This window comes from Empidonax traillii, unplaced genomic scaffold (genome assembly GCF_003031625.1).
Source record: "Empidonax traillii isolate 1590-97213 ecotype Southwest subspecies unplaced genomic scaffold, ASM303162v1 scaffold608:size386988, whole genome shotgun sequence".
NCBI classification, from domain to species: Eukaryota; Metazoa; Chordata; class Aves; order Passeriformes; family Tyrannidae; genus Empidonax; species Empidonax traillii.
The window spans coordinates 96,563-121,239 of record NW_020955801.1 but is presented as its reverse complement, the minus strand read 5'-3'; the positions used below and the strand labels follow the sequence as shown (position 1 = coordinate 121,239).

The 24,677-nt window shown below is 37.7% G+C and overlaps 1 protein-coding gene across 1 annotated transcript in view; it reads right to left on the bottom strand.

The window, feature by feature from the left end:
• Positions 1 to 24,677, bottom strand: part of LOC114065041 (potassium voltage-gated channel subfamily KQT member 1-like) — a 186,637-nt gene that overhangs the window by 108,289 nt on the left and 53,671 nt on the right. Inside the window, exon 2 of the mRNA XM_027898623.1 lies at positions 5,708 to 5,783. Coding sequence (XP_027754424.1) covers positions 5,708 to 5,740 — 33 coding nt within the window. The 5' untranslated portion in view covers positions 5,741 to 5,783. The remainder of the gene's footprint in view (positions 1 to 5,707; positions 5,784 to 24,677) is intronic.

The window sequence follows — 24,677 nt, the reverse complement described above, 5'->3', positions numbered from 1 at the left end:
ACTTGGAGAAGAGAGGTCTCCAGGGAGACGCTCTTGTGGCCTTTCAGTACTTGAGGGGGGCTTTTAAGAAAGAAGGGGGGACAGAGTTTTCACAAGGGCCTGTAGGGACAGGATAAGAGGGAATGGCTTCAAGGTGAAAGAGTGCAGGTTTAGATTAGCTATTAGGACAAAATTCTTTACTTTGAGGGTGGTGAGACACTGAAACAGGCTGCCCAGAGAAACTGTGGATGCCCTAACCCTGGAAATGTTCAAGGTCAGGTTGGAAGGCGCCCTGAGCAACCTGATTGGTTGAAGATGTCCTTGCTCATGCCAGGGGGTTTGCATTAGGTGACCTTTAAACATCCCTCCCAACTCAAACTATTCTGTAGCTAATATCAAAGTTCAGTGAAAACCTTGGTAACACTGATTTACAACTCCCCTTTCTTACTCTTTTTAGAACAAGGAAAAGAGTTTACAGTAGTAGCTTCTGAGATACCAGAATCTGGATGCCATTTGAGGTCTCAGAACTGTTTTGTCATCTGTACCTCAAAAGCAGATATCTCTGCACTGCTTTAGGTTACTTCACACACTGCAGGTTTTCCTCAATTCTTCTTTTCTAAGCCAAAGGAAAGCAGGATACAATATAAAAAACAGGCTGTGGTACCTTCATGCAGTTCCCTGCACCTGCCTGGGAGTTATCTCCCACATTTCAGGAATCATTACTTTAATAACATCACTTCATCAGAAAAATTACATTTCAGACAGCCAGATTCCTGCAAACCTTGCATGAACGTGATATACTCACTAGTGGAAGGCTAAACAGGAATGGGAATTGCTTCAATTCCCAAGAATCCCCACTGCTTACACACATATAAATCATAACTAACATCCACAAAAAGAGAAATATGGTTCAACGATGGCATAAGCCTGTAAATCTTTCCCTGGACTAGCACCATAAACATGATGATATTTAAAAAAAAAAAAAAAGAAAGAAAAAAAAGAAAAAAAAAGAGTTCTGGATTACTTTTGTACTATAAATAGGGAAGAGAGAAATCTGAAAGATGAGCTTGAGAACTCCAGGTTAAGAAAAGCTGTTAGTTCAGTAAGAATAAAGTGGCAGAGTTTTCTCTTGTCATCCTCATACTCTCACACAGGAGCCTGACACTAGACACAGTAGGTTTCTCTCTGCCTGTTTATCATTTACAGGGATGTTTCTTTCTCTTTTAAATGTGAATTGAAAACCTGGAGTCAGTAGAATTTATGAAAAAAGCTTAATTTCTGAGTATGATAGGGTATTTAATAGTCACTACTGATTTTTCTGTAATTACTTCATATTGAAAGCTGATCTTCTATGATAAAATACTCCTGATGTTGACCATATGTTAATTTTTTAAAAGGAAAAAAACCTGCAGCAGGCAATGAATGAGTATTGAAGACACTAAATCAGAAGGCAGCCCCACAGCTTTCCTTAACCTCTTCTCTTCTTTACTTTTGTTCCTCTACTAATTAACCAACACTCATGGAAAAACTCTTCTTAAATGAGTTAAAATTTCCCCTATCATATATGAAAGTTTGCAGAAGGTACAAAAGCCAATGCCAAATATCAAATGTGCACTACTGGTTGTTGCTGTTCCCTAGCAACTGGATGGGCACAGAGGTATACCTGAGAAAGGGAGAGGGGAATCTGGGTAAGGGGAATATCTGAGAAATGTAACCAAGTAACATTCAAATAAAATAGGTAGGACATCCTGTGAAGCACAGGACACTGAAGTACATTGTTTGGTACAGCCCAGTATGGAGATTAGAAAAGATTTCACACACAATTCATGATTCATACCATGACAAATTAATTATGTAAGATGATGAACTACAAGGCTATAAATGTAAGATTTTCCAGGGAAATTGTAACAAATCAGGCAACAGTTATGTCATCAGTAGAGCTGCAATCTGTATTTTTAATTTATGCTATGTATGGAATATTTGCCATGGTGAAAGACACACCACAAGTTAAAAATGTATTTTAGAAGGAAAATAGTTTACTCAACAGGAAGAATTTGCATGGAAAGAAAGTAAAAAAAAAAAAAAAATTTCAAAATGAGAGTGGGAAATCAGAACAAATTCTTGGTCTCTGGATCTGTGATGGGTATCACAGTTGTATACATTTGAATAAGTTTTAAGACTTTTAGAGACTTTCCTAATTGGAAAACAAAGGCTATTCACTCATGAATCAAGCTAATGGAATAACTGAGTATGGTGATTTTCTTTCTGAAATTCAGTTCTAAGGTTAGGCTGCGTTTAATGCATCTGATTTATAACAAATACACAAAATTCATTTTTGGTAGGTGGGGTGAGAAAAGCCTAGAAAACAAGTAATTTCGAAGTCTACTTTCCCTGTAATCTATAGACTCCTTCCTTAATCATAAACCATTCACCTAACTGATGCACAGAACTTATGCTGACTACTAGTAGAATGTGACCTTTTGTATAGAATTTGAAACAGCCTACAGGTTTTACAAGAACATAAATACATCCACAAAAAAAGTATTAATTCTTTATAATAGTATACTGGGTTCTTACATGGGTATCATCATAAGAACTATATTTAAACCAGACTTTGAAATACAGTCTAAATTTCTCTCCTGCTTTTTTAAGAGGAAATGATACCCAAGTGTGATGCTTCACAAAGACTTGCTTTTCATGTCCTTTGAAATTCTTGGTTTCCCTGTTTAGCTTTTCTTTCTTTATTTATTTTTTTTAATTATTTTTTTCTTTTTTTAAACAGGAAGGCTTTGCTTTCTAGCTGGCTTTTGTCCTTGTGGTGCCATCATCCCCTGCTATTAACTTATCTTTTGAAAAAATGTATCTAGTCAAATTTAGGCATCCAGGTGTGTCCTGCAAACAGCCGGTATAGTTTAAGAACCATGCTGGGTTCATGCTGGGACCTGTTTTGCAAAATTTTCCTCTTCCTCTCCTTCTTCCTATGCTTCCCTTCTCAAAAGTTTCACAGGCATCTCTGAAAAGTACTCCTTTAAAGTGCTGGCCTTGCTTAATGTTCCAGCTAATTTTAAGCATGAATAGTCCAATGGACTTCAGATGAAATTTAGTTGTGGGTTTGTTGGTTTTTTTCAACAGTTATAGGAGCAAAATATCTGAATTTTTAACATATATTTCACATAAACACAATGCTTAGAAAGCAAGGATCTCCCAGAAAACAGCTACACAGGTACCTTACATGCTGAAAGATACATTTTTAAAATGCATCTTCTGCTTTACCTTAATTTCAGATATTACATTGGCCTGGTTATTAGAAACAGTACAGTCACTACTTGGCACGTGTTTAAACATTTTAATTTCTTATGATTATTTTATGTGCATACAATAGAACAAAGCAGATTTACGACATACTTTTGATGAAAGAATAATGGCAGTGGTTATCTCTTTAATTACTGGAGAGATTTTCAAAAGCGCCTTGTGGCTTGAATTTCAAGGTGACTTTGTGCATTAAGATACTTAAGTGCTTTGGAAAACTGTATCTTTGGTGCTCTCCAAATTTTTAAACTCGGTCATAACCTTGTATTCAGAAATTATGGAGAAGTATTAGATACCTCCCTACGTTCCTATTGGGAGATTCTGTTTCTGACAGAAGCAGCAGCATATCATTTGCACACAGGAGTGATTTGAGACACATCCTGCTTCAGCCAAGCTGACATTTTTAGTTCTTTAGTAACAGCTAATATTGATCGTTTAGGAAGAGGAAAGACTGCTAAAAGAGGATGAGAGACAACCTTGTTGAGGGATTTTGTGGATGGCCAGGACCAGGTCTTTTGCAGATCCAAAAGTGAGAGTACAACTGAGAAGCCAGATTAGCAACCGAGATACTGAGCACAAACAAGTTTTAAGTATGAACTGAATGGTCCCATTCTATTCAGTCAAATGCTTTTTCAGCTTCTATCAAATCATCTGCCGCAGGGGAGTTTCATTTATTTGCCAGGTGGATAATGTTGCACACAGTGTTCAGGCATTTTCAAAATCTGTTTCTGACAAACACCACTTGGGAGGTAGATATACAATATGTAGATTTTTTGTTTCTAAGCAGTTTAGTTAATACCGTGGCAAATATTTTATGATCTAAATTTATGAGAGCACTGATCTAGTAATTACCACAGTGCAAAGGATCAAAATCAAGTGAATAAATTAAAGTTAAATGGTACAGGTCATATTTAGGCAATTTTTCATACAACAGCAGTAGACACATCACTGGAATGGGCCACATCCCTTGCCAAGTTACAAGTGCTGGCCAGCAAGTGCTAAGAAACTTCTAAACAAAATGACTATAAATATTATTTTCAAGTAGTCTGGACATTATGCCTTACTTACCCTTAGTCTAATAATAAAAACAGGTGAAATGTGATAGCAGAAAGTTTCTAAAAGTGGTCTCCTCAAGAAAAGCCTGGACATGGGTGATTTCAGCCTAAATGGTGATGGTCTGAATACATTATACATAACTGAAAAAATTTTCTAAAAAGCTTAGGCAAGCTTAGCCATAAATCAGATCACGAATTTTCATAAAAATGAAAGTATTCAAAGCAGAAAATTGCTAAAGTATTCAGGCATTGCTTCTAAATTTCAATGATGAAGTCAGAATCATGGGTTTGAAATAGCAGCTAACACTGTCTTACAGAGATATTGGACTGTTATCATCATCGTCATCATCATCACCTTCTGGATCCTAAATTTTGTGCCTTTATTATTTGAAGGAGAAAGGACACCCTCCCTTTTTTGGAGGGTCTAGATTAAGGGTGGGAAAGCTTTTTGGTCTATTGTAAGCAGTAGTGGAGAGGTCATATATGAGAATGGATGTGGGCCTTTAAGACCCTCTCTTCCTTTGCATTTTCAGTTGTGAAGCCTGTTCTCCAGAGATTGTCTCTTATTCATTAATTTTAAGTAAGTTTTATATATATATATATATATATATATATATATATTCACCTGGTTTAAATCAAGCTGAAGGCTGTTAACATGTGTTTTTACCGGATTAACCAAAATTGATTTTCAGAAAGTTTGCAGTCATAATATTTTATTCAGACCAGGTAACAAGTTTAATTGGCCACTGTTAAATGCTTATGGCGATGCAAGACCACAGCAAGTGAAGTGGCTCACAGGAAGTGTACGTCAGTGAGAGTCAGGGGAGTAAAGAGAACCACTATCTCATAAACTGGGAAGGAGGTCTCCTACCCATGGCAGAGGGAGAGGGGAAAAGAAAAGAGAAACTTTCAGATACACTAACAAATGTCCACCCTGGTTTCTTATCAGGACTTCATTATCACTGAGTAAGGAACAGAAACAAGGCTGAGGTAGTATTTTAATCTCTAATCCTACTGACTCGGCATGACAGCAGCATACAGCTCAGAATTAATGGAGACATACGAGAATGTTTGCACTGCGAGAAAGAGACAGCGATAACAGAGGGTTAAGGGTCAAGTCCATTAGCAGAAAATAACATTTTAATTCAGACTGCATTTCAGGAGTTTAGCCTATTTCCAGTGCATCCACAGTTGACTAACCTGCTGCGAAACAACCACCCTATTGAAGGAGGGAGAGAATAGTGGGTGTAGCTCACCATTACTGAAATGAATTGTGTTAGTCTCTCTTAAGTTTCTAAAAGAAACAATGAATCAGGAGAATAAAAGGGTTTATTTAGAAAAGGAGCTTTTTATTCACAACTCACCTGAAACTTTTTCTTTGCCACAAAGTACTGCATCCTACGAATCACCTTAATTGCAGCACGATGGTGTTCCCGCAGCCTGTGGGAAAAACGAGGCAGGTGAGTGGGGTGAAAGAGCATCTCCACCCAGACAGTAAATACAGCAGTCTGCAGTAAATGCTTCGCTAACACGTGAATGTGTAATGGAAGTAGTTGTGATCACAGCCTGGGAGTACAACACACCATTATATTAACCTTCCTCACCTTTCAAGAGGGCTATAAAAATCCAGGGTTTTATCTGACCTATGCTGGGTTTGCATACATTTCACAGGTAAAAGAGGTGTCCACATAACCTCTATCCACATCTCCCAGTCTCATTTTCACAAAATAAGCCCAAACTCTCAAGTTTCTGCATATTCAGCCATGAAAAGTTTTTATACACAGTCACTCCAGAAATCCAGCTTTTAGTTTTGAGGTTTGTTTATTTCTGTGGCGTTCTCCCCCAGTTCCCATACAATGTTTCTTCAATTACAAGAATTCTTTGTTTTTCAAAGAATTATTTTTAAAAAACACTTCAAAGATTTTTGAGATGTTGACTCCCTAAGGAATCCAAATGATCTTGTGGTAGCTGGATGCAACATCTACTTACACATGCATTCCCAAACTAAACTTTAAGTATATATAAAGACAAAATAATCTGAAAGATTTTTAAAAACACAAATGTATTTGCATATGAACTGAAAGCAGAATGAAAAAATAATAATTTGCCCTTTGTACTTTGAAATAACTGATTTCCACAGTATCTGACATTATTTTTCAAACAGAGCATTAAGACCAACAGATATTCCAAATTTTTCAAAGCTTGAAAAAATGATGCATTTTCCTTAACATTAAAATATCAAATCAAACATTTGACCTGTGGCCATTATTCAACTTGCTCATTTTATTACTCTTATCAAGATGCGCTTCAATGACATCACAGCACAATCCTTATTCCCTTTTTAAGTGCATGAACATCTAGCATTTCTAACTCTCATCTCAAACACACTTTCAGTGGTGGCTTTAGGGAGTAGCATAAAAAGCAGAGTTAGATATTCCAGACATTTTATCTTTATAAAATTATTAGTAGTAATACTGATAGACCAGCATATTGAGATGTCATTTTGCAGTGCTTTCTGTCTGTATTGAGCCTGACAGCATTCATACTCACTAAAGAGAGAGGGAGAAAGCTGGTTTGATAAGTGCATTAGCAAGAGGGTCAGCAGACGTGGCTTTTGCTCTTTTGGCAACAAAGCTGTTTTCCTCTCCTGATCGTTCATCAGGCTTTGAGCATCATTGTCACCATACCCATTAATCTCATAACTGACAAGTCCTAATTAAGTTCTGTACAAGTTCATACAAGTTTGGGTCTTTGGCATGATATAGCCTGGTATCAACCAAGCCTCCTCCGCTAAATATAAGCTGGAATTTTAGTGAGTATTCAGCTGTTTCCTCACGACAAATCTCCCCCAGCAAATTAAAGTGGTGTATGTACAAATGGTGGATGTCTGTCCTCTGAATAGGAGTAGCTGGGGTGTTCCCTTTCTGAAAACTCCCACCTTTTAGTAGGAAAACAGCTTTCTGCAAAGCCAAAAACAGAAGCAAAAAAAGCCATCATTTTCTACTTGTAGCTATTGTCTCTCCAGTGCGTTCTTTCTGTTATAGAAATGGTTCAGGTTTAGCAATGGCAGAAAAGATTGCTTTTTGCAGATATAGGATAAAATACATTGCTTTTCAAGCTGATAACACACAACTTTTTACCACAGGTCTGCAGCTCACTAGTCCTCTAAATATATTTACATAAATTGACTGTACCTCAGTAATTATGCACCAAATCTGCAGCTGGATCTGCACAGGGAGGCCCTTCTCTCTTAACACCTTACTGAGATGTCTTAGAGACGCTGTCTCCAGGTCCCTGCTCCCACAGATCTTGCTGCAACACCATGGTTCGAGTCATAAAAATGGAAATCTGCTACTTCTGACTGGGATGGCTACGTGCTTGGATCAATGCCCAGCGGACAGTTAGCCTAATGCTAGTTCACAGTACCCCCGTGCTGCATCATTCTGCTGCTGGGGACAAAGACAACTTCCCCAAAAGCCAAGGCAAATAAAGTGTTTGGGGTTTTCTGTTCTGCTTTGTGGAGACGGGAGCCAAAAAGGTAAATGCTGCTTAACTTGCTAGTAAATATCAAAGGTGTGATATCATGCAGCTATACATCCTACAAATAAAAGCACATAAAAACATCTTTTGACAAATAGAAATATATTTGAATGGCAATAAAACTGCTTGTAGTATTTTGGTTTATGCCTCATTTCCTCTGGGGTGTTCTTCACAGTTCATTATTTCTGAGTAAAATATTTTTCTTCGTGACAGCTGGTCACTAGTAAAGCACACCAAATCCCTCATTCTCTATCTAGAGGACAAGTCTCATCTATAGGAAAGGCAGCAGGATAATAAAAACGATATTTGCCATTCAGTAAAATAACAAAACTACACCACCAAAATGATTTTCCAATGCAGCTATTCCACATCAATCATCTTTCAGTGCTGACATGAACTTCCATGCCAGAAAGGAAAGTTAATATTCTCATTTTAATCCTTCCCATTTCCAGCTCCAGTAAGAAACCTTACAGTAAGCTTGTTTCTACATATGCTGTAAAATCTAATTCTGCACAACAGGCTTGCCTGATTCTCTAAGATTAAACACTTCTGCAATGAGGGAAGGGAATAAAGGATTTAATTAATAGCCAAGGTTATGATTCACGGTTGTTTGATCTCTTTGGCAAACTGGTAACAAACGCTTTAGTAAATTGAGAGCTTAACCATTAACTGGTGATATTTGTTTGTTCAGCCACTTGTGACATCTCTGAATTTTGGTTACTGAGGGACCGTCTGCAACCTCTGGGCACATCCAGCATGCTTAGATGCTCAATACTTTACCACCCTCAGTTCCATGAATGCTTTATTTTTGTTAGGAGTGTGGCAGGAAATGACCTCCTCTGAGCATGCTGCCAGAGCAGCAGGACACCTTCATGGTGCACCCGTCCATACAGCCAGGAGGAGAAGCCCTTTGGAGAAGCACTGCTGTGCACAGCGAGTCTCCGATGGCAGCATGGAAGGGGGTTTTAGGGATTCCTGGGATACTCCAGAGAGCCTGCCTGCTTCAGTATAGCTCTGTGAGCTGAGCTCTCTTGCAATCGCAATCCCTCATTTTTAGATGTTTGGTTTTGCCTAACTTTGGGAAAAAGCTGGTTTGATAAGTCATCGGCAACAGGGTCAGCAGACGTGGCTTTTGCTCTTTTGGCAACAAAGCGGTTTTCCTCTCCTGAGCATCACTGTCACCATACCCATTAATCTCATAACTGACATCTGAAGGGACTTGCCAACACCACTCGAGTGTTTCTAATAACCAGCAGCACATTACCTTAAAAAATAAAATATACAGTACGTCTGTAAAATCAAGCTAAATATTACTGTTTCCAATACCAGACAACATTTCAGCTTGCACCTTTCCGAAGAAAAATTGCCAATACCTCTCACTGGCAACCAGTAATTTTTTCACTCAATATGAACAGGACATCAAGATAACCTTGAAAACAGCACCTGCTACATGACATTTCTCACGGACTTAGAATTAGGTCCAGAAGACACCAAGGAAGTTGTAACACTGTTACAACCTTTAGGAATGTTCCAGAAGGATGAAGCAGGAATACGAACAACAGAAAACTATGCTGGTGGTAACAGGGCCAAGAGACTCATGCAAATCTGCATCATTTACAGGTAATAAACTTGGTCTGCCTTATTTGTGCCCTGAAAAATAACCTGTTGTGGATGCCAGCACTATTCAAAATATAATAAACGAGGATAAAAAAAAACCCTGGCAACAAAACAAAATGGATTGATTGTACACATTTCAAAAGAAAGCCTGACAGAATAAAATTATTAGAGATCCTTAGTTTTTCCTGCCTCCTTTTGTTGTTAGGATACTTAACCTACAACCAGTCATTGGGAGGAAACCTGATCTCTTCATTAGTCCATCACAAATCTCGACTGGAATTTCACTTAATTCAGAAAATAAGCATGATGAAGAACTTTATGCAATTTAACAGACATTTTCATTTGGTCGAGAAGTTGTTACCCATTTATAAATGCCCCAAACTGTTGTAATTGAGATATTTGTACATTTTACTGCATATTATTAGTTTTCCACAACACAATCAGCCAAAACCTTAAGGTTCCCAAGGTGTGACTCATTCCCCAGTCCCCCACTCACGCACAGCCACAGTGAATGTCACCATTCAGCCAGCACGCACCTGCCTTCTTTCTGCAAGGGGACCTGCAGGGCCACCCCAGAAGAATGGTCTGGGAGAAAGACTAATAGTTTTTTTTTAAAACCTTTTCATGAAAAAAAGAAGTAAGCAGGTGCATGGTTTGGTTTTTCTATGATTCAAGACAAAAAATTATTTTAAATTGTTTTACAAGATTAATCCCCATTCTGAAATACAGAGTTCTTTTAAAAGCATAGTAAGAAAGGAAAAACAATTACTAATTAGAAATATTTATTGTCCTTACAAAGATCTGAATTTTATATCTAACCCTTAGTAATGTCATTAAAATTTGTTCCCCTTTTCATCTCAGGAAGGTGTTCTACGTATTGGTTTAGTGTTAACAGAAATATTAAAGCAACTAGACAAAGGAAAGGTGGTGCTAATTTCCTATTTGTAACACTTGCCTTTTTGTTCATGTGCAGAACATTTTATTACCGGGACCATAATGTCTGGCACAGACCTCCCAGCGTACAGGGACACTGATATTATCGGAGTTAAAAGGTCAGCGCTGTCTATTCAAAATGAGTTTAACAAGAACGAAAACGCAGTAGGAGAGAACCACAAATTTATAATATCTTTTACAAAATGCCCATTTCTCAGTAAACCTAACACTGATTTGAAGTCAAGCTCAGTTTTCAAACCTATTTAAATTCTCTGCAGTCATCTTAAATTTCTGACTTGGGACAGAGTACAGTATTAGAAAGAAGGCTGAAGTCAGTTGGCCTGAAGTTTTTGGCACTAACCATTATTTAGGTTTGAATTTTATCTTTAACACATCAGTTTTTAATCATACGTTGTGCATGTGAACTGAAGTATTTTTTTCCATTCAGGCACTGAAAAGCATTCTTTGTCACAGAATCTGGTGGATGAGATTCAGAGTAACTACATTAAGCTGTTTCATTAGTGCATTTAAGTCTAATGAAATCTTTCATCCTTAGTCCTCCAGGCACTTTAGGTATAGAATTTGCTGGGGCTGAAGGTTATCCTGTCATTCCCTGCCCATTACAGTTGATGGGAATCTCTCCATACTGAGCAACATTTTAGATGCTGGAAATTGGAAAGGATTAGGTTGCATCGCCCTGTATTCTGAAATAGGAAATGCTTGATCGCCATACCCAGGAATAAAATCAGAATCACTGACTTTTTCAAATGAAGTCAGCTACCCAGCCTCTCTTTTTTTTTGTTGTCAGAGTTTGGCAACTGTTGTTTGCCACAAATCTGATACATTTATTGGAGGCTCTCAAAATAGAGCCTGGTCTGTAAATGACTCCCAAAAAAACATCTTAAGGATAAACCAGTAAAACCAAAAGCATTAGAAAAGTATGATGACGTTGGAAGACTGAAGGTTAATTAGGCTGAAGTTTAATTGAATGGGCTTAGTGATTACATAGAATTATAGAACGGCCTGGTTTGGAATGGACCTTAAAGATCATCTAGTTTACCAACCCACTGCTGTAGGCAGGGACACCTGTCACCAGACCAGGTTGCTCAGAGCTCCATCCAGCCTGGTCTTGAACACTGCCAGGGTTGGGGCATCCACAGCTTCTCTGGAAACCTGTTCCAGTGTCTCACCATGCTCACAGTACAAAATTTCTTCCTAATACCTAATCTAAACCTGCCCTCTTTCAGTTTGAAGCCATTCATGCTTGTACTCCCACTACATGCCACTGTAAAAAGTCCCTCTAGATCTCCCCTGTAGGCTCCCTTCAGGTATTGGAATTTACAGAAATGCTCCCATAACATTTTCAATGTACGAATATGTTTATCTTTAATAGACAAACATTCTTTACTAGACTATATCCACTGGAGTTCCCATCCATTCATGAAAGTAAAGTTAGAAACTGGTGACAAGGCAAATGAAATGTGAATGAATTCAGCTATCCCCCACAGTCCTCCCTGCCAGGGTCTTCGATTTAAATGCAACAGAAATACAGAAATAATAGTTGCATATAGAACAAGAAGAATCACAAACAGCAGGCAAGCCAGAATTTTAGAATTTCTTTGGTCTTAGCATTCAAAGTCATTCCAGTAATTTTTGGCAAACAAGTAAACTGTTTATGAAAGATCTTTGTCTATTGAACTCCTATTCATGTTTGTAAATTGGTCACAAATGTGTAAGATTTCATTAAATGCATTTGTCCATATAAGCACTGAATAATTCAACAGCAAATTATTCCTATGAAGGCATTTGATTAATAATTTGTATAGAATAGTATGTTTCAAGGGTTTAATTTTAAAAGTAAAAGTTTCTTTGACTTAAATGCACGTCTCATAACATAATTTCTGTTCCCTATCTTGGGGAATGCAGGGACTGACTTCCATAGGAATACCAGTGATTCTAGATCAAAAAATTGCTCTGCAAGAATAGTCTGCAAGAGTAATGTCTAATTTACTCTTCTGGTGAACCCTTCAGTCAGTAAACAATTTATTATTTACTGATTGCGATTGTACCTCAGTGGAATAGGCTTAAGCTGAATTAACTCTTGTAATCTTATTTGCTTTTCCTTATTTCCTTATTCTCCCAACTATATGTAGTTGATCTTTCTTTATAATAACGTAAAATATGTAATTTTAAACCACAGTCATCTTTTAATGGATTTGTATTTTCTTTTACAGCAGCTTTCATGTCTCCTCTCTCAGAAGTCACAGGTTTAACTTAGAAATTCTTTCACGCAGGATAGTGATCCTCTTTTCTCTAGAGATAGTTTGGTTTAGCTTGGTTCAAGGATTTTTAAGAGACACGCAAAAAAGAACAAGCTTAAAAAATAACAGCACCTTTGAAGGACTTTGATGTTTTAATATCTTCAGGTAATAACAAATATATCCTACTATTATAGGAAGTGCTTTAGAGAAGAAAAAATTTGTGCAGGCTTTTCACAGTCATGCCATTGCTGCATGGTCTATAAATAGGGGAAGCTGGAAAGACGCAGGCTCCCTGTGAGATGGGCAGCTCAGCAGCCAGAACTCAGAGCTTGACATGATCTCCCCAGCTCTCAGCTCTGTCTCAGCAGAGATGTAACACTGATGTACAGCTGGGGAAAGGCACATGTGCTGGCTTCAGCCCTGCACTGGGCTTTTCCCCTGCTTTGGGAGCCTTCACCCAGCAAGAGCAGGGTGGAAAGTCAGAAAGAATCCTGAGCTCTGCATCAGTGGCCTGGGAGAAGTATCCAAAGGGGTGATGGGGAAGCAGGAGTTAGGGGCTCATATGGAATGGGGAAAACAAGCTTAAGACACACGACTTGTGTCAGGCACCAGTAGCAGTTTGAGACTCAGAGACACATCAAAACCCACTTTAATCCCTTAATATATGCTAATACCAAGGCAATCTGAAATGAGTATATAAATATAGGCCTGAGAAGGGAAGGAACCATTGCTCTCCTTACTTTCAGTTGGCACCAATGAAAGTAACAACAGCTGAGTGGGTCAGCAGGAGATGGCAAATGTTTTTTGGAAGTTGTTTTTGTGGTAGGGAACACAGGTGTCACAAGGTGTTGCAATTCACCCAAAGTACAAACTCTCTAATATCTATACTGCTGCACAACAACAGTATTGCTGTAACTCAGGGTAGATCATATTACAACTGAATTTTCAAGAACAGCTTTCTGCAAAGCATTTACATGATTCCAGAAGACTGGACACAGGATAAGAAAGACAAACACACCATTAAAAGCAGAGTTTTTAAGCATGCTGACCCTTTACTCTATTCCCAGTGGTCCCTCTATATTCTTTGGCATATCCCGACAAACAAAACAAAAAATGGTTTCCAACTAAACCTAAGAAGATCCAGAATAGCTAAACAGCATAGGATTTTGAAGTGCCACACTTAAATTTGTTCAACTTTTTTTGGGGGAAGTGGTCCAACACATATACTATGTCTAGAACCAGGAAAAACTGCTGCAGCTAGAATAAAGATCACCAATATGTTTTCAGAACTAATGGAATGCTGGGGCAAGCAGATGTAGCATCAGAGATTTCCCTTGAGGTCTGCCCACAGTGATGCTATCTAAGAACATAACCCTCGTGATAACGGTTTGCACTGAAACTGGGTACGAGTATGAGATTTCTTGCATATCCTAAATCACCTTTGCTGTATATTTTCACAATTTCCCTTTAACTTATGCCCGTTTCCAGGGTATGAAGCACTGAACAAAGGACATGGGAAAAAAAATAGTCAAACAAAATTATCCTTGGACGATACCAAAAATTTGCATAGAAAAAGCAGGAAAAATACACAAATCAGTTCCCATTTTGTCAGAGCTGATTGTTTCCCAACTTTGGTGATGTCATTATCAAATACCAATTGGTATTGATACCCAGATCAAATTACAGTGAACTTCTATTCAGCTCCTCACTCTCTGCATCTTATTGAGTCAGAAGGCTGTTGCTTTTTCACACGGTTTCAAGGCCAAGTTTTTTGAAAGTAGCTAGACACAAATGAGATTACAGATAAGCAAATAATAATGTGCAGCACTGTCTTACAGACACAGTCTGACACATTAAACTCCTTTTCTACACAAGCTGAAGACAGAACACAACGGATTTTTTTGTTCAGTGCACACGGGAAACCACAGATACTATTTTGCATCATCTGGTTAAGAGCAACCTTTTCAGATAAAAAAATATTTTTTGCAGAGCGTGTAATTTAAGGCTCTGAACTACACAAGGAAATTCAGGGCTGCAATCAGTGGCACTAAGAAGAAGTAACCATATTTTCTGTGGTTACTCTCCTCTCTATTTTTTGCCTAATGAACTTACAATAACCTTTGAATATTTAACTGGCTGATGTTACATTACTTCATTATGCTCAAGAAGATTTTTACGCTACAAAGTAGTTCTTTGCTGTATTCATAGTAAAGAGCTACAAGACCTCTGCGAACTCAAGGCTGAGTTTGACTTTTCTATTTGGCCTAAATTGCATTGTCCAGAATTCACATCAGATACAACCTGTACACAAAAGCACTAAATGCTGAGTATGAGACATAAAACCATCAAAATTATGTAACTCATTAAGATTCCTCAATTATTTGTTTCTACCCTACATAAAATATGCTAATTTAATATATGCTGTATCTCACGTCTTAATTAAGATTCATCATGTAGTTCTACTGCTGCCATCCCATTTAACCTTTTGTTTTGAGACAAAAGAAATAATCTTTCATTGGGTCAACTACTGACACAGTTCATAAGGGATCCGTGGAAGGTCAAAACAATATTGCACTATTTAACCTCACACAGTGAGTTTAACCAGAAACTCCTTCAGTTTTTCCCTACATCTCAGTGATATGTGTATTTTAAATAATAGTGAATAGGTATAAAAAACGTGTCTCTTCTTTGTAAAACAATCACAAGCAAGAGGTGGGAGTCACTCATACACCCTCCTAAGTTCAGCTACTCCTACCAAGGTGAAGTAGGTAAGTCAAGAGAGTTTCTCGGTGGTTCAAGACAATTCAAGTCATTGCACAGTTGTGACTGCCAAAACAAAGCAGGTCTCCTGTTGCAGAGAGAGGAATCAGAAGGAAAGAATATCTGAAAGGAAAAAGTCATTGATGTGAATGGCAATATTTCAATTACCAAAATGTGATGATATTATTTTGGAAATTCTAACATTTTCCATGTTTTCTATTACAGAGGGGCTTGGCAAATTCTCCTGCTGCTCAATAATGAGAAAGAAAAGGTGGAAATCACTGCTGTGAAGTTCTTTCTAAGCATTATATTCTGAAATCGTACCATGTCAAAATCTCTCACCATTGTCACAGGTATCAGCTGAAAAACATGAAGCCAAATTCTGCTCTTATTTTCACTGTGAGACAACAGAAGGGACTGGAAGCTGATGCTCTGTTAGGTCACCTTGGCTTCTGGCCTGCCATCTCTGTAGGGGCTCTGGATGTAACTTATGCAGAGTGATATAAGTGTCTTCTCGCAGCTGCACTTTTTAGTGGGTGTAACCTCCAAAAATAAACTGAAAGAAAACTGTAAACATGAGGGTGTTGCTGTGGTTTGTGTAAGCTACAATGAAAAGCGCAGCAAACTGTGAACAGATAGCATTTGGACAAGGGGACTTCACTTCTCACGTCAAAGCCATGACTTCAGGAAAAAAAAGGCAGTTACAAATGTAGTTCAAAACTGCAACTTTTGCAACTGGAAGCATTCCCCAGGATTTGTTATTTTACAATGGTGGAGAAACACATGGGATTTCAACTTGTGGAGAACAGCCTTTCCCTATAAATCACAGAGGGTAATCTGAAACCTAGAAACAGCACAGGGGCTCACATTTATGGATTTAAAACAGATGAAGAGCAAGCATGCTCTTAACCCTTTCCCCATAATTCCTTCCCAGTACAAAATGGAAATGAATATGCAAGTACTGAACAGAAATTAACTTGGTAAAAATCAAGATTAATACAATTCTGTAAACACTGAATAGTTTAGACTTCCCTAAGGACACAAGCACAGAATTGTGCTAAAGCAAAGCACTGTAAAACTGTTTGAGCATAATCCACTCTTTGGGCTGTTCTTTCATCAACTTTTATTTAAGCAGTTTATCTTATTGAGATTAGGATCTCTCCTATAGAGCAAGACCTGGCAAACACAGGCCTCTGGTTTTGAATATCAGGCTATATTTCATTGGAAAAGGAGTAACTAGCAGCTTGTCATCTCACCATAACGTTATAAACTCCTTAATCAGGCAATAGGAGAACTAATACTAACACATTAGCAATAATTTCTCTTCAGAAATATGTAAGAGCATTAAGATGATATAGTGTTTATTTATTGTCACTCAAGATCCGCAATCATTTTCCTATCAGTTTAGCCTCTCAGGGGATGAAAAAAAAAACAGCAAAGCCTATTCCAATGTGAACCCTAAGATACAGCCGTTTTCCTGATTTTTTTTTTTTTTTTTAATTTAAAAAAACACAGAGTAAAAGAACGGACTGGAATATCAGCATTGCCAAGATGCATTAGTCTATACCTTGTCAGTGTCAGAGTTCCAGAAATTCACTCACATACATAACACAATGGTATGATTAAAAACAGAAATGGGTTTGGATTGAAATAAAGTATGATGGTATGTCATGTTAAATCTCTACACCAGCGTAATATTTTAAAGCAAATTCTAAACCAACCAACACAGGAGAGGAGAAGAGGAAAGATAATTTTAAGCTTACTGTAAGATCACTCATCTGCACACACAGTATTTGCCCGTGGTAATTCAAGCTGTGTCCCTTTATTGGCTGCAGTTCAGTGAACAGGTACTTTTGTCCATGTCTCCTGTTGAAAAGCTAGGTTGTCTCTGTACTTCACTGAAAAGGTTGCAATTCATAGGAAAAAAGTCTCTAAAGTGGCAATGATGGGCACCCAAGGATTTTTCAAGTGAAGAAATAGCTACCTGAGCGAGAAAATTAGAAAAATGCATAATGAAAAAGAATTCAATCTTAGCCACCGGGTATGTTGTGGGAGCATCCAAAAAATGCAGACATGGCTAGAATTTTGTGCTACCATAGTCAGAGGGACAACCAAAAAAAATCTGAGCTCTTTGGAAAAAGTTTGCTAAAATGCTTTCATGTAATTGCTGGTGCAAAGAAAGATTTGGGGAAAAGAGAGAGTGTAATACAGAATTTATGCTATTAACACAATTCACTCCTATGACCAGCATTTGATAGGTCAAATCATGTGTTAGAAAATCTCCATAACCGCATGTTTTTTTCCTTTTGAAACTATTTCAAACCAAAGACTAATTTTTAACAAATTCATATTTCGTGAAAAATTTAAGATTAGACCTTTAACTGCTTCATCTTCATCCTTTTATCACTAGAGCTTTTTCAAGCCTCGGTATTTATCAAGAACACCCTCCCTTGCTTCACTTTAGTCCTGCAGATGCTTAGATTCAGATCTCACCTTTGTGTCCTGTGAACCCACAATGATATTTGCAAACACCTGTGGATGTCCCGTTGGGATTTCCAAAGATGTCTATCAGCCCATCTAACTTGGATGAGATACACAGTTCTGAAAAATCTCACGAGATAACCTAAATGACTGTGGCAACCTGACCTATTCCATATGTAAGCAATGTTCAAATTCTGTAAGTAAGAAGGAAGAGGTACTTTGCATCTTGAAAGCCACTAAAAATATGGACTGCACCACATTTACTGTATTATGTATTCCAAGTGGATAGATAAACCCTTCTTTAAAGCACGTCCAGTGCAAAAGTTCCTGAATAAATGTCCCAAGCTGCTTTGGAGCCCCCATCTCACCACAGCGGATGCAGGACCAGAACCATGAGTAGACTTACTAAAGTCAAGGGGAGAACACATGCCTGAACTTACACACTTGCTTAGCATACCACATGATCAGCAGAAACTTGAAAAATCAGAACATACAAGAACACATTTAAAACAGCAGATGGAGATTACATATCATGGAGAATTCTAGATATACACTTTCTATCTTTTGAGTGGAAAAATCTGACCTGAAACATCCAAGTTCTCCTGTTCAATCTAAAAGTTAAAGAATATGCCGTGTTATTATTATCGCAAAAAGAAGGGAAATTTTATGAGCTGATATGCTGGAGACAGAAACTGGCTGGGATTAACTACTCTGGTATGTGAACTCTGTTTCTTTCTGCGTCTTCAAAGCAAAAGCACAACTGAACAATGTAATTTTTTGGTCTAGAATTATTCTCTGCTAAGTTAAATATGGAAAACAGTGTGTGTTTTAATTACTTTCTCCCTCTCAATTAAGAAACTATTAACAAGCCAGTTGTACCTTTCAACCTAATTTCTCTTACATAGAAAAAATATTTTTCTTAATATTCCTATTTCATTGTGTAAATATGTGATGAAGTTTACAGAATGATTAACAGTTGAACACTTTGTTAGAAATATCAGATAACATTGTAACTTTGCAGTTTCGCAACACATTTTTCTGCAAAGCAATAATTCCTCTGTAAGGGTTGAGCTTCACCTCAACTACACTCAGTGTAGCAGACAGGTATCCCTTGATCCTGGCCAGTTTTAAGTGGGCTTTATTTACTCTGGAAATACTTTTTTTTTTCAGTGGCATTAATACAGTCATAGAATTCAGTATTCAAAGAAGTAATACAACCACGCGTTTCCCTTGGCAATATCAGCACAGAGAAAGTTAAATGGAAATGAAAACTAAACCACGTAAGTCCAGAGGAGTGTCTACAGTCCCAGATGGACAGTCATTTGAGGGAACACACTAGTACTGGAACTAAGGAAGACTCAGCATTGCTATCACTTCTACTACACCAGTCTGAGAATTAGGAGATTTACACCTCAAGATTAACATCATCCAGCATACACAATACACATGGCAAACATTACTTAGCAAAGCAGAGTTATCTTGCTTGGCATTAAAAGTATTACGATAATTTCCTTTTTTGTGTGTATGAGATGGGATGCACACATACTTCTCACTCTCCAGTGTCTTTCCTGCAAAAGAGGTAGAATCAGCAGCAGTTAGCCAAACCCTCAACTGGTTCAAATCAGAGCTCCACTGATTTAATTAGACAGCCAATCCTGAAAGTCTTACTTAGAAGAGCACTGCATCAGGCTCTCCTCCTCTTGTCTCACCATATTCCTGTGAGCCAGCTCTCTTCCCTAGCCACTTTCCTTCATATTAGCTCTTGGCCCCTCTCTTCTCCTCTGACTTTCCTACATTTTCCAATTACCTTTTTTCCCCACCTCACCTTTACATTATCTGGCTCTGTCCTGTGGTTCCTCCTCTCTGTTGTATCAGTCATAAGTTGCTTATCTCCATTTTCACAGCCCTTCGTAGCCTACTGTGACTTTAGCCATAGAATCTAATGGTTGCCCTCACTCTGCGTGCCACTGCTTAATAATCATTCAAACATGTTTCCCCATTTCCTTTCTTGTTGCCTTTGTACCATCCAATACTGCAATATAACTTTTTTCTGTTCCTCCTTACTCTGTGGATGCACAACATCTCTTTCTTGACAATGGAACATAGTTCAGAGAATATAACCCTCGCATCTTGATGAGCGCAAATGTTAAATAGCAACATAGTAAAATTAGGCTTTTAATGCAGCTATTAGTTTTGCAGCTGAGCTTTCTGCATTAAACTAATGACAGAGATTCCTTGAAACCAAGCATAAGCTTGTTCTTCCAAACTTCTGTGAGACTAGGGTTGTTTGGGAAGAAAAAGGACTTACCAATCCTCATTAGCACCTCCTAGTAAGCACTTTGCATATATACTGGGAGTACACTGGTATTTATAGCCAGTCTTTTAATCATAACGCCAGCAATCACTTTTCAGATGTTTTGCTTTGTGGAAGAACTGGACAGATTTACTTTTCCACAGGCAAGTACAAAAAGCATTGATTACTTGTTGCTTGTTATTATCTTCTTATCATCAACAGGATATTTTCTTACCCTTAATGGTGGACTTGGCAGTGCTAGGTTAATGGTTGGACTTGATGATCTTCAGGGTCTTTTCCAGTCTAAATAATTCTATGTTCATGTTTTAAATGAAATGACAGTCTGGTCTGAATGCAAGGAAAACCAAGCTGATAAATTGCTTAAAATCCAACCAAAACAAGATATATTGCAAACAAGTTTGGGTAATGGAGTAGATTTCTACAGACAGACAGACTGCAACCTGGAGCCCCGTCCTGGGAAGCTCTTAAAAGTCAATGTTCTGAGCAAGGCACACCCAGTGCCTTGTGGGCAGAAAATGCCTGATGGTAGTGTGCATGACACAGGGCATCTGTTGTGCATTTCAGGGATCAGGCACTCAATGATGACTTTTTTCAAGCCAGGCCTGATATCTGTTGACAAGCAGCTCTGTGGAGTGGTGACTGCTGCTTTTCCTACAGGCATTTTATCCCCGTAGCAACACCTGAGATGTATGAAAAGTTACATCTCTTAAGAACAGCAGAGCTGTACATGCACAAGGAAAATGTGCTTTTTGTAAGTAAGAGAATTTCAGTCTCTAGCACTTCTTAGTAACACTGGATTTTTTAAAAACATACCAAATAAATTCCCAAAGATGCAGACAGACATCTACGAAACACTTATTCAAATCCTACTGATTACCCACCTATCTCAGAGTTGTCTTATACCTATAAGAGTCTGGTCTTTAATTGAATTAGAAATAATTTAACTTAATCTAAGACCAAACTAGAAACAAATGGATTGGTCCTTGGAAACCTCTTGGACTTTTCACATTTAATAAGGCTTAAATATTTTTTCTTCACACTGTTTTTTTTTTGTTTGCAAACCAAGGCATAAAGCCAAAATAAGGAACAATTTTGCAAAATTTCCAGTCTGAATTGGAAGCAGGAATTAACAAAACAGCAAAAAATCAGATCAAAATCTTTTTCCATAAGACTTTCGTGACCCAGTTTGAAAACCCATGAGATTTGGATGAGTCTGAGAGACTCCAGATGAGATCTTTGCTCAGTTCTTCAGATGTTTATCCACTGCTATTTCATTGAGAAGACTAGATGACATTGCTCTCTGGAACAGATTATCAAATTGGTATTGTTTGTCCCATAATCAAATGGCCTCTGCCTAGGCTTAAATGCAAGTTTAAATACACCTAAGTATACTTTTCTCTCCATTTGATAAGTTTAAGCATTATCCTCTTCTGAACAGTATTTACATATGTTGCCTGTGTGTACACATACATAAACCTGACAAAACAGAGGAACAAAAAACAAATTATTTATATTTGTATAACTAGGTGACCAAATTGAATTTGTGAATTTTTTTTTGTTTTGCTTTTTGCATTTAGCTCCTTTTTTTCCCAGCAGTATGGAAGGTCCTGAAATGTTTTATCCTAGATCACAGCCTGTACTGACCCCTTAAGCTGCTTCTTTCCAAGGACACATTAATAACAAGCTGTTAGGACAATTATTTAGTTGCAGTCAGGTAAGTGGGAATACTGCCTTACTGAGAATATCAGAGTATTAGCTTGGAAGGAAAAAAGAAACAGAATACAAAGTGGAGGAAACACTGTATCCCCTAAATGAGGTCAGACCTTTCAAAGCTGCTTTTCTACTTTAATACATGCAGATCTGCATCTAAAGCAAAGGCCAAAATGACCTGCATCAAAAGCCAAAGATCCAAGTATCCTCTTCAAGTCAGTGGATTCAGAGACTTGTAGTGAGATAGCTAAAATAACTGGAATAAAAAAATCTGTGCTATTATGTATTACTCATGTATTTTACTCAGTTACTAAGACAGTCTTAAATAAAAACATGTGGATTATATAATAACATATAAATGTTTAGGTTTTGTAATGTACCCTCACCTAAGTAGATAATTGGCAATGAGGACTGAACATGAGAACTTTTGACCTGAAAGTACTTATTTTTTCTTTCTGAATTCAACAAGAACATACTCTCTGTTTTCTTAAGACTAGAAACAATTTAAAATGGTCATGATTTTTTTATTTAAAAAATGTGTTTAGAGAAGATTGAATAAGTTCTTGGAAGCTGAAGAAAGGTATCCAGCAAAGCGGTATCTATGTTTAAACAGGAAAAATGACAACATAGATGCTGGCATTGACAGTGCTCAAATCAGCGTTCTGGATGTATCAAATATAAAATTACCTGTCAGTGAGAAAGAACCATGGGAATGTCAAGAGAATGACATTATTCTTTGTTTTTCTCACACATCCTAAAGTTAAATGTTCAACTATGCATTCACACCAGCTTTTGAAGAGAACATAACAGGCGGATATATCACAATACAGGAGGATGTGCCCTATTTCTCATCTTCTTCCATTTGCAGAGCGCTATCCTTTCACAAGGGTTAGTGTAGATCTGTGATGGGGTAAAATCTTGGCCTGCTGAAGTCAATAAAGGTTTTGCTATTGCTGTCAGTGGGTTGGAATTCCTTCTACTATCTTTAGATACCTGGACAGATGCCTGAGCATCTGCTGAGGTTGTGTCTAAGAAGTCAAAGTGCAGTTTCTTCAAAATACTCTAATCTGTTAGTGAGGACAATTTCATCCAATTAAAAAGTCCTTACAAACTAAGGGTTCATTAGAAGTTGCTATGCCTGACTTGTTTGGTAGATTTATTATGGAAATCTACTTTCTTGCTTCACAGAACCACCTTTTCCTAGACTGCTGTGAAAACATGGTGTATTAAACAACTTGTCCAAGGTTATTCAGGGAACCTATGGTAAAGCCAAAAATTCAGAGTCCCATGAAATTATTCGAAGTACCAATCAAGAAAAAGAGCATCAGGAATAAAAAAGGGCGGTATATATTGGTGAATTAACATTTTTCTAGCCCATTATTTCCTAAAAGCACAGTGAATTAAAGTGCAAGGAAAACAATATACGTGCACAAATATAAACCAGGCTATCTTCCAACTTACAATCATATTTACACATATATCAACATTCAGACATAACATATTTGGGTATCTCTGCTTATAAAGGCACAAAGAACAAGCAAGAATCTGAAAGGAAGAAAGCCCTGGTTTATGGCTACAGCCAAAGTGCAAAAGCCGAGCTCAACACTATGTCTGCTCTCAAAACTGCCAGTACAACAGATTTTCCCAGTCCCCAGCTCTCCTACCTTTTTCTGTGCCTATGAATGGCAACATTTGTATGACCATTTATAGCACAGTGGCAAAACAAGAATGCAAAATCTATATTAAAACAGAAAAGAGAGTTTAGATAGATTTCTCTACAGCTGCTAATTATTAGCAACTCTATTCACATTTCACTTCCATCTCTCACTTATTGTATTTAATGTAGTTTTCTTAACTAGGCTTTCCAATTATACAGATTTCCATTTAAATTTGCTCTTCTGTTCAAGAAACTAATGCATTTTCTAAAAATGACTGTTCCTATAAAAAGAGGGTCATTGGCCGGAACACAGCCTCACTAGGCTCACTGATGTTAAAAATAAATGAATGCTAATAGTCTAAGTTCATTAGTTCAAGGCACAGTTGACTGATACACAGGTGGCATTAGACACTGTTGGGTTACTGCCCTTGCTATGCTGATGTTCATGCAGACTTAACAGCACCTGGCTGTCTCAAGGGTACCAGTCCTGAAAAAAAGTTTTCATTCTTTTAATATTTCACTTTATCTGCAATCACTTCAAGTAACCTGCATTGAGCTGAGCTGATTTTACAGAAAATACTCAGAAATGTAGCAAGAAACATCCAGCTCTGCTACAAAATTGCTTAATGCTTCAGCAGGATACAAAGCTCCTCTACTTCCCTCCACCCCCCCAAATTATCCTTTTTTTCTCAGACTGTGCAATGCACTTGCTTGAGTGAGCATAAGACATCACAACAGCAACAAAATATACAATAGTGTTTTAACTCTGACATTAAGGTTAACCAGATTCGTCGAGGGACTCAGGAAAGACCTTGCCTAAGGTGGAGGTGGTGGGGGGGAATGCCATGAAACCTAAGGAACATAAAATTAGAATGTTTTGTAAATGGCCCTACTATAAGCATGTAGTAATCAGACATGTATGGGGATCCAAACTGTGATTTAATTCCTCTTAAGTTAAAAAAAAAAAAAAAAGGGTGGGGGGAATAAGTAGCATTAGGGCAAACCCCCATGCTGTCTTTCAGCTACTTCATGGGAGATTTTAAATCAGTTGTCCTGAGAAG